Source organism: Lycium ferocissimum, chromosome 6, assembly GCF_029784015.1.
Source record: "Lycium ferocissimum isolate CSIRO_LF1 chromosome 6, AGI_CSIRO_Lferr_CH_V1, whole genome shotgun sequence".
In the NCBI taxonomy this organism is placed as follows: domain Eukaryota; kingdom Viridiplantae; phylum Streptophyta; class Magnoliopsida; order Solanales; family Solanaceae; genus Lycium; species Lycium ferocissimum.
Window position 1 is genome coordinate 2,832,670 of NC_081347.1, and position 11,552 is coordinate 2,844,221.

The window sequence follows — 11,552 nt, forward strand, 5'->3', positions numbered from 1 at the left end:
CAGCTTTCCATAATCTCCATAAAAAAAAAGATATTTTGAAGGCCCCCCCTTAACCCACAAATGCTTAAATCCCATGCTTTTCCTTTAAAAAATTTTCCCATCACTATTTAAAAGAAACTTTCCGACTAGTAGGCATCCACCAAGGTATGCCCCAACCTTCCAGTTCCCCTATTTGAATTTCTGATTTGATGTGCTCCACTATATTTGTTGGAAAAGATTGTATAAGCAAATGACCTTTTCCCAAACCCCCCATTATAAGTCTGCCACATCTTCTAGTTCTTATTTAAGGGAAATAATGGGAACTACATAGTGTAAGGCACCCAACTTAGTCCAATTCTCATACCAAATATTGGAACTACCTCCTTTAATCTGCCACCAGATCTTTTGCTCAATTGCCTCCCTTACTTGAATCATTTTCTTCCAAATTTGTGTCCCCCTCCCATTGAACCAAGTAGGTATCCCTTCACAATACTTTTTCCCCTTTAAATTTCCCCACCAAAGATGTAGTTGAATCTCCACCATAGCCGCGAATAGGGCATTAGATACGTGAAGAGAGATTTAAATCACAGTCACGCCCCAGAAGTTGGAAAGGCTACATCACCAAGATACTTGATATGCCTCCTCCCTTCTTCCTTGCTACTCCAAAAGAATCTAGCAAAGATCTTATGAAGTTCCTTTATTACACACTGAGAGAGGTGCAATCACTGAGAGAGTTTTCGGTTTCTTAAACTTAAGTTGAATTAAATAATGAGGGGAAATGACAAAAGGAATAGCACAACTATCTAATAAAAGACCAAAGAACGAAACGGGGAATATGAAAAGATTGGATGTAGCCTTTTGAACTTTTTACTGTACATAAAAAGGAAATGTTGGAGTAATAACAATTGAGACTTTTAAACACACAATAAGATATATCAAAAAATAAGGGAAAGGACAAAAAGATGAGGACAAATACAAAATTTTATCCAGCGATCCTCAGCAACACTGTGAAACACTGCTCCCTAAAGGTGGCAACCGGTTCCAAATACGAACCATGTTGAAACTACCAGTTCCGGTTAAAAATATACCGGGAACGGGTTAACCGGTTTCGGTTAAACGGTTTTAAACTCAAACCTCGGTCCGGTTTTGGGAGTGTTAAAATCTATTTTTTTTTGTTTTTTGTATTATATATATATATATTATAAAATTTATTAGTATATTGTAGCTATATTTACATATATTATACAAGTTTATAATTAAAAGTTTAAATATTTACAAAAAATATTTTGTAAAGCGTGGAGACATATATATGTATAACTTATATATACTTATATATATGTACTATATACTATATATACTTATATATATATATGTTTAACTTAATATATATATATATATCTACTATATACTATATATACTTATCTATATGTATAACTTAATATATATACTATATATACTTATATACTATATATACTACTATATATACTTAATATATATACTATATATACTTAATATATATGTACTATATATACTTATATATATGTATACCTTAATATATATATACTATATATACACTATATATTATATATACTATATATACACTATATATTATATATACTATATATACACTATATACTATATATACTTATATATGTGTATAACTTAATATATATACTATATATACTATATATACTTATATATATGTACTATATATATATATATATTTACTTATATATATATATATATATATATATATACTATATATACTTATATATATACATATCTACTATATATACTATATATACTTATATATATACTATATATACATATCTACTATATATACTATATAAACTTAATATATATACTATATATATACTTATATATATATATATATATATATGTATAACTTAATATATATATATATATACTATATATATATATATGTACTATATACTATATATACTTACTTATATACTTATTTGTACTATATACTATATATACTTACTTATATACTTATATGTATATATATGTATTATATATATATTATATACTATATATATTATATATATACTATATATATATTATCTACTATATATACTATATATACTTAATATATATACTATATATATTTATATACTATATATACTTATATATGTGTATAACTTAATATATATACTATATATATATATATACTTATATATATATGTACTATATATATATATACTTACTTATATACTTATATGTATATATATGTACTATATACTATATATACTTATATATATACTATATATACATATCTACTATATATACTATATATACTTATATATATACTATATATACATATCTACTATATATATTTATATACTATATATACTATATATACTTTCATTTTTATTTTATTTTTTAATTTTTACCGAGTTTAACCGGTCCGGTTCCCGGTTTCACACCGGTTTAACCGGGATTCCGGTTTCCAAAAAATCGGAACCGGACTGATTTTACAAAACACGGTTAACCGGAACCGGTTAACCGGTTCTACCGGTTCCGGTTTAACCGGTCCGGTTACCGGTTAAAACCGGTTACGCCGAACCGGTTGCCACCTTTACTGCTCCCCACGGGAAAAATCAAACTTCAATTCCTCTGAATCCCAACTCGTTCCAAGCGGGATTGTTTGGTCAAGCTGGTTACTGCAAATCCATGTAGTCCTTAGTACTTCATTAATCTAAAGTTATAAATTGGATGGTTGTTGTCACTTTATACAAATGAGGGACAAATTGTTTCAAGTGACAGACCATGAGTGTAGCAGCTATTGATATCCTTAATTGTGTTCACCATAGCTCTAAGGTACAATGTCTTGCATATACACATCGAAAATCTTCCACTGCATATAAAGATACATAAACAAATGTTGACTCATTTACTTAGATTTTGAACACTAATTAAACAAAGGGATTTACATCAAGAAGGTCACCAGTATTGACCAAGATAGAGTTAGGAATTAAGTGCCCTAACATGAATCCATTTGCTGACTTGACGGTGAAGTTGAAATCCTATGAATGAAGTTACATAGTCAAACCCCAAATAATGAACAGGTTCATCGTGCTTTTTAACTATTGAAGTTATGAAAATTAAGCAATTTTACTCCTATTTCTTGGATTTTGCTTTCATACCTTTTCACTAAATTCAATTCCTAGGAGAAAGGGAGCATCCAGAACCAGAATCAGAATCAGTAAAAACATGCTAATTTACTAATAAAGTAATGCAAAAAGGAAAAAAGAGAAGATAATAAAGCAAGTTACAAAGGTAGATCACAAAGAAAAAGAAGACAAATAGATGGCAGACATCAAATAAAGGTGATGCATTATCCCAAAATCTTTTTCAATATCTCCTCAACAGATTCAACATAGAAACTACACTTGATAGTTATTATACTACAGAAGGGTGAATATAGAATAAAAACAGGAAAAAAAGAGAGGAAGATAAATAGATAGTATAGTTAAAATTCCAATCTCTAACACCTAGAATGTGGCTCTAATATGTCCCATCTCTATGTTGGCCTATCTGGATTAGGAATTTCCAAGAATATGTTTTCTGTTTCTTGGTACTAAATTGTGAGCATCTTAAAACTCAAAACTCATTATCAAAATAAAATAAAGATTTATCCTTCATTTGGGAAAACATGTGTCGCATTACTCTGGTAGAAACTCAAGCAATAATCACCATTGTGGGACTGAATCTCATTACTAAAGCTCACAGTCAATACGTCTCTCATACAAAAACTTTCCCGAGACACGGATGTAGTTAACCAAAAGAACATATTCAAATCGGGGATACGATGGAGGCCTCTGCTCAAATTTAGTGGTAACTTTATCGGGGCCAAATTTTCTTGCCAAATTTTTAAGCAACCAAAAGAACTCCCCAGCAATAAGAACAAAGAAAAAAGACCCCCTATAGACTTCTTTCTTGTTTACTTTTGATAACTCAATTTGGTAAGTATAGATAATCACAACTGAAGTATTTCGCTGCAACAATGTGTAATATAACTCAGCCAGATATTGTGCAGCTCTTTTTAAAGGAAAGAATATTTTGGCTATATTGTCAAAATCCAGAAAAGGAAAATAACTCAAGAAAGCATAAATACCTTTTGGGTTCTCCAATTAAGGCTTCACAATTTGATGCATGAAATCTTACATTGCCAATACAAAGCACAAAAATACTGACTTCAAAAACAGCAGTTGGTAAAAAGGAACTAAATAATAGAGCTATATTCAAGATTTTACCGCCGAGAGACTTTGAACATCAAAAAGAAGTTGCAATTAATGATTCTAATGAGGTTGCTCCAAAATCCAAATGCTCTAGTTCCAAACAATTGTTGCATAGAAGGATCAATTCCGGATGCAGAGCCAAACAGGTCAAAGGCTACTAAATTATGGGCTTGAAGCTGTCAAAAGAGCATGAGAGAAAGAGAGCATTCAAACACTATATTAATTATGTAACCAAAGAAGTTATACAAAAAAAAAAAAAAGAAAAAATAGTCGAAGAATAAAACTACATGAGAAAGACGATTATGAGAAATACTACTCTGTATAGAGGCATATCTTGGAACGATTCTGTGGGTTCAACCCATTGTGTTTTGTTCAAACTATGTATGCACAATAGTGGTGATAGCAGTTGCATACTTGCAGAAGCAGAATTTAGATCCACACAAGATGGATCATTAGTCAGTTACTGTGACCATTGCTAGTCAAATTGCAGGTATGACAGTTTTCTTTCTCTTAATTCTAGCAGAACCTGCAAAATTATCCATCCAAAACTTTTAGGTAATATTAGAAGTTCATATCTACTTCTTTGTATTTATCCAATTTATTTCCTGGAAAACAAGACGGTCTAGAAAGTCTTATTCTCTGTAATTTGTTCCTGATGGCGTGGGCATATACGAAAGTGTTTAGGATAACCTGAAGGATATTAATTTGTAGGAAGAAGTAGAATCACAACCTTCTTAAAGTTTATTCTAGATCATGTAAATACAGTCCTTTAACCCCCCCCCCTTTTTTTTTTTTCTGATCAGCCTTATCAAATTGAACTATTTGGCGAATCATTCTTGACCACAAACATTGTATAGTGAGAGTTTTGTACTATTATATGTTTAAGTTGAGGGAAAAATGTTGTTAATAGTTATCCTTCTGTAGTTCAATCAAAAGTCATGGAGAAAGTAGGCTAAGATTTGGAAAGGGATAACAAAAGCAAATATCCTTTAACCATAGTTTTAAAGACCCAACGCCAAGATAGTAAATCAGGAAAACTGAACCAATCAATGGGCAGCGTATAAGGGCATAGAACAGAATAGTTACATATATTATAGAATATTCAATAAATTGCAATCTGCAATAGGTACACAAATCCTAACTTCAGAAATAGTCACTTAGCAATAACTGGAGAAACCCCAAAATAACAAACTTGGCTTAGTTCTTTTAGAAAACCCTTGAAGGAAGACTTAACATCACTAATCTGCTAATTTGACAAAAACATGAAATAAAAAGATCTAAAACTGTATGAAAGCAATCAAATAAGTATTAAGGAGACCTAAAGATCTTAACTTTTTTGCATAATTAAAAAATTCCAATTGCTTACTGAGTTACTCAGGCTTACCACCAGCCTGTTAGGAGATGGAGTAGTCGACATTTTCCTGTTTCAAGGTTTCATGCTTGTAGGAATCATCAAAATACCTATACATATTTAAATGGGGAAAAATTGACAGAAAAGTTTCAATAACTAAACTGCAAACAAAGTTAAATAGCAAAAGAAAAAGGAGTTTTTGAAGGTCACGAACGAAAATTGAGAGAACACTGAGTCATCCTGTCTTCTTCCGGCACCACAGAGCAGATTTGCATAGTCTAGCGAGAAGACGATATAGACATCCCTCTCGGAAATGGCACTTAAACGACGGTGCTGATGGCAAGAACAGGGAGAATAGGAAGAACAGGAAGAGTCCCGTGAAATAATGGTAGAATTGAGTAAGCTTCGTATTTTGTTGTCGAACCTTTTGCTTTTGCGGATTTCATTATATGTTAGGATTAATTGGCAATTAAGTTTTAATTGTTTGTAAAAATAGATAAATACAAATGTTTATGATCGTTAACCTTTATATATCTATAGATGCTGGCATTTTCACATGGTCTTTGTGTAAAGAAAAAAATAGTTAACTCTATTTGGGTTATTTTTTTAATTTAAAGTAAGGATTAATTTTCCATATTGCGAAATTGGCGTGTAAAAATAGATAAATACAAATCTAAAGTTTTTTTAAGTGTATCGAACCAAGTTAAAAAATGTTTTATATATATGGAAAGTGTAAAGCGTAATCCGGTGGAGGTTTATATATATATTATTCAATGGTACTATGCAAATAATACAATAAGCTAATTCACTTTAGGTCTTTGTTTAAAAATATATACAAGCTAAATTTGCTAAAGTCTTTCATTATATGTCGGAAGTTTCTTTTTAATTTTTGGTTTTTAAATTTAATTGGGTACAGTACCTCTGCTGTATAGAAAATTGCTTTATTATATCAATTTTATGTTACACATGTCAATTTAAAAATAATGTGTAGTTATATATATTATATATCATAAACTCTAAATGTACAACATTTAAACACAAGTTCATGTTAATATATTAAGAAAGATTTAAGTAAATAGGGTTGTTTTTGCCGAAACTCAAATAAAAGTATTTAGCGCTAATTAAGTCATACTAAAGTGTAAAATGTAGGCATAATCCCATAGAACCTACATAAATAAAGCATAATGTGTAAATCTTACAACCAAGTTTAATTTCCAAATAAGCAAACACGTGGAATAGGTGTAGAATAAAATAAACTAAAAAATCATCCATAAGGAAATTATTTGAAGCGGAAAAAGTGCACGGATTGCTGAAAGAACTAATGATCTCGGTTTTTTTTTTTTTTTTTTTTTTTAAAAACTGAACCCATTCGAACCCGCCGCGCAAAAAAGAAGACTAAAATACATAAAGATATATATATATATATATATATATATATATATATATATATATAATTTAGCGTGGTCATTAATGAATATTATGAAAAATTCAATAAGCTAATATTTGCTATACCTACTCTCTTTATCTGCAAGGGTTTGCATAAATAACATTTCATTGATATGTTAGTTTATTAATTTGGTTTATTTAAAAAGTAATGTATAGTTAATTGAACATCAAGGAAGCCCTAGTTCAACTACAAGTAATAATTTTTTTTAAGAAAGAAAGGAGATTAAATAATAAAGAAACATAAAAGTATTTAAATTCTTATTAGTCATATATCGGGAAGATAAAAAAAATGTAATATAAATGAAATAAAGCAAATCCCATTTTCAACCTTCTTTTTTTCTAATTCTCGGAACAAAATACCTAAACCAAAAAAAAAAAAAAAAATCGAAAATTTTTTGAAGCAGAGATACTAATTTGTTCTATTCTAATCTCAAAAAATGTTTAAAGAATTAATTTAAAAATAATATTCAAAATTAGTGTATGCAAATTGAAGATTAGGTATGCATATTCACAAAACGGACGTCTTCTACGAAAAGACGAAAACAAAAAAAAAAAAAAGAGAACAAAGGAACTCAATTATTGGTTATTTAGTTACACACTTTAGCTTTTTTATTTCGAAAATTTTCCAAAATGCCTAAAGAAATAATCATTTTAGGAAATTATTTCCCCTAGGTATATAAACTGATTAACCAAGAAATTCTGAGACTATTAAAAGACTCAAATAGGTAAAGAATAAATTTTTTTTTTTTTTTTTTTGGGAAAGAAAAGGAAAGAATTAGTTATATGTGTTCCCCTTATTATCTCCGTTATCCAATCTTAAATGGGAAAAAGGAAGACTGAATTTATTTTGTGTCACCTTCAACAATCGTAAGTATCTAAAGAATCAATCCACAATAAGGAAAAATAAGAAAGATTTTGCAACTTTTTCAAAATCGAGTACAGATATGAAAATAAAGAGTAAATATGCGAGATACGAGAAAAGGAAAAAGAAAGGCGGATAAGACCAATGGTTATGGTGTAGTGGCGGTACTACTTCATCCTTAATCAAGGAAGTCGATTTCTCTCTTTCTTTGTTTCTTTTTGGAATATTTACTTTGTTTTTGTGTATGTTGATTTGCAAAAATGAAAAAAAAGAAATTTGCATGAAGAATGATGAAAATGGTACGATTTGTGTGCAAAGGTTTTTTGAAGGTTTTTGGTTTTTGTTTAATGCATTTATTTAGAAGGGAAGATCCATTATATAATAATATATATATATATATATATATATATATATATATATATATATATATATATAGATATATAGATGTATATGTATATTTATGCATTTTTGGATTTCATTTTTGTTGCTCTTGTCTATCTATTTTGCTAAAATGGAGCCCATTTACTTTCGCTGGATTAATTTAGTGCAACACATATTCATCTTCCCAGGGCCAAAAGGGAATGCATCTATATGGCATTACCTTCGGGAATTCTAGGAGGACAGCTCACCGAGCCTATGGTGGACGTCGGTTGGGTTGTGGACGATTACGACCATGGAATGCAATGTAAGTACCAGAATTCTTGAAATAGAGGAAGGACCTACCGACCGATTTTGAGAGCAACTATAGTTCTTACAATTCCCTATATATTTTTTTCTTTCGAGAATGAAGTCTGGTCTATGAAAGTTATATATATTATGTTAAGCAAACGAGAGTAGTCAAACTAGAGTGGGACAAAAAAGCAGAAGCCTTGGTTTTCATTCGACTAGATCGGTTTTCATAAAGCACCTCAACAAAGAGAGGGTTGGGTCGGCTCATTCCTTTACAAATCAAAAGTAGTAAAAAGGTAAAGTGGGCATAGCGAGCGAGCAATGTTGGGCTTTGTGGTCGTTAATGGCAACACATTCCGGTAGCAAAATCGAAAGGAACCGTGCGTATGCTATAAATAAGTATAAGCAAGCCTTCTTTATGATCATATGAATCGATCGTAACCTTTCTTTCCAAAGACATAGATTGCAGTCTCTACATACACTAGTGGTGATAGCCCGGGTTTTGCCCAGGCCCATCTCTCTATTATTTTATTACTACATTATAGATAAATTTATAGTGACAATATGTATAAGACCAAAAATTCTTTATTTTTTTTTTTAATGCTTTGAATAGCTAAATGGTTATGCACAACAACTAAAAACTATAGAATGTGCAGCTTAAAATGCCAAAAATAGCAGTTAAAAAAAAGAAAATTGTGAAAATAAACACGAAAAAAACAACAGGTTAAAAAAAAAAAAAGAAAAAAAAAGAAGGAAAACTGGAGCTTAAAGACGACAAAACAGCGAAAAAACTACCATCTCCAAACAAAAAATTGCTCAGATTGTATTTTACCAATTTTCTACACAAAATGAAAGAACACCCAGCAAATTTATGCAAAGATTTGTAATACTCGCTGGACTTTGTCCAGAAGAAATAGAGAGAAGGTCGTGAGATTGTCATATATTCCTTCAATGATGTCAACAGCAAGAAAGCACTATTATGTCTTTCAGTACTCGGTTGTTCTATGATGTTTTGTTTACGTTTTAGAAGATTTATCAACATGATGAGGGTTGTATAATTAGCTATGCCTATTACAAGTAGGTTCATTGCTAACCAATTACAAAAACCTTCAACAACACCCTATAACCTTTCACCTTGGTATGTGACGCGTTGAGAATTGAAATTATGACCATGCATTATAATCCTTTACATGAATAGAGAGGCAAAAGCATAATAGGATGACAAAGCATCGTAGCATAAATTCCTATTTTAAAAAAGAAAAAAAAAGATAAAAAAAATGAAAAGAAAAGACACAAAGAGAAAAAAAAAAAAATTAAGAAAACTAACTTAGCACGGTTAAAAAAAAAGTACACTCACAAATTATAAAGCAACTAAATTTTAGGAATGATTATTTTCTTCTTTTTTTTTTTTTTTTTTTTGTTTTTTTTTTTTTTTAGTCCCTATTTTTCCTATTTATGTTCTGTATATAAATTTAAAAACAAAAGTGATTGTAACCGTTTGTAACTCTAAAAAGTAAATCACGTTTTCACTCCTTCTTTATAGCAAATTAAAAGCCTGTTTGGCCTAGCGGCTAAAAACAACTTATTTTGAGAAGTGCTTTTTTTAAAAGTACTTTTCGTGAGAAGCAATTTGTGTTTGGCTAATTCATTTGAAAAGTGCTTTTGACGGCTTTAAATAAGCAGATTGTGTTTATTAATCATAGTTTTTGAGTGTCAAATTAGAAAAACCAAGTATCAAATGAATAACAAATTGTTTTATGAGAGATAAAAATATCTATTACATATTAAAAGTTAAATATTATAATACATATTTCTTTAATTAAAATTTAATAATACATATTAAATTTTTTTTAATTAATATAATACATAGATAAATAAAAAATAAATATCAATAGTGATATAATATCAACACTATGATTTAAATATACTAAAAACTACAACCAAAACAAAATTTAAAATAATTCCACAAATTAAAATTTAACATAAAGAATTATTGATTAGAAATTAGTGGATTAATGAGGGATATACACGAAATGTGTAATTATGGCGATATTTTGTCTTGAAAAAATATTTTTTTGATTTTTCAAGAAACAAAAATGGAAGTTTTCTAGAGAGAGGTGGTTGTTACTCTTCTTGTTAAAAGTACCAATTGGCCAAACAAATTCAAAATAAATGCTTTTTCTAGAAAAAAAGCGTTTTAATCACAAAATAATTTACAAACAGGCTCTAAAGTTCATCCTATTTTTAAAAATAACCCTCCTCACAAGTTTTTTTTTCTTCTTTTTTTCTTCTTTATAACAGTGACGTATTTTCCTGATTTGAAGTTTCCATATCTGCTTTTAGGTATGAATTGACAAAATATACAAGCAAATCACAAAGAGCAATAAACATCCTCTCGAAGGGAAAGCATATAATCAATAATGAGTTTTGGCACCGAGTCAATGTTTGATTATGTTACTTTAGGAAAAGAACGAAGACAATATTCTTAAGAATTTCTTCTTGTGCCATCATAGGTAGACACAAGTTCTTATCAAGAAGAAGACATGAAGAAGGAAGTTAATGGCGGTGGAAGACTCATCGAGAGTGATGATCGGGTTAGTTTGCTAAGCGTAAGTATACCATTCAGTAAGTTTTAGTTTGAACTATTTACAAATAAATTTAGATATACGTTTTGGTGCTGATTTTAGTAATAGTTTCATTTAGTCATCTCTCCAAATACGAGATCTGTACCCTCCAAGAGCAAGGTTCTATCACAAAGTTTTACAATTTGTGTTTCAAGGACCAGAGGAAATTATTCGACTGATTATTTTGTTGCTGACATATATAAAACTTTGTATTTCACTATATAAATTTTACCTTTGAAATATACAACGACTAATAATGATTTAAGAATTTCTTTTATTAGTGCAATTAGTAATTTGAACATGAATTTTATAATGCCACTACTCTTCCCTTCACAACTTATCTTTAAACCTTTTTCCTC

General features: G+C 29.5%; 1 protein-coding gene across 14 annotated transcripts; it reads right to left on the bottom strand.

Annotated features, from left to right (window-relative positions):
* Positions 1-724: 724 nt before the first annotated feature.
* LOC132058917 (uncharacterized) lies at positions 725-6,017 on the bottom strand. 14 transcript variants are annotated; one of them, XM_059451335.1, is made up of 8 exons: positions 5,803-6,017; positions 5,626-5,702; positions 4,555-4,767; positions 4,257-4,417; positions 4,118-4,162; positions 2,769-2,857; positions 2,581-2,663; positions 726-993 (listed from the first exon to the last, which is right to left on the bottom strand). In XM_059451335.1, the coding sequence occupies exons 3-7, from the start codon at positions 4,651-4,653 to the stop codon at positions 2,608-2,610; spliced, it is 450 nt and encodes a 149-aa protein (XP_059307318.1). In that variant the 5' UTR covers positions 4,654-4,767; positions 5,626-5,702; positions 5,803-6,017; the 3' UTR covers positions 726-993; positions 2,581-2,607. The 14 variants fall into 14 exon arrangements, 10 of the variants coding, with proteins under 10 accessions (XP_059307315.1, XP_059307318.1, XP_059307317.1 ...); XM_059451334.1 differs by having other exon boundaries at positions 5,608-5,702; XM_059451332.1 differs by lacking the exon at positions 4,555-4,767 and having other exon boundaries at positions 725-993; positions 5,626-5,662.
* Between the last annotated feature and the right edge of the window lie 5,535 nt (positions 6,018-11,552).

Excerpts from the sequence above, each read along its gene's own strand:
- LOC132058917 (XM_059451332.1), bottom strand. The coding sequence starts at position 5,867 with ATGCAAATCTGCTCTGTGGTGCCGGAAGAAGACAGGATGACTCAGTGT. Across the intron at positions 5,663-5,802 it reads TGTTCTCTCAATTTTCGTTC|GAAAATGTCGACTACTCCAT; the intron begins GTGACCTTCAAA and ends ACCTTGAAACAG. Across the intron at positions 2,664-2,768 it reads CAATAGCTGCTACACTCATG|TAACCAGCTTGACCAAACAA; the intron begins GTCTGTCACTTG and ends ATGGATTTGCAG.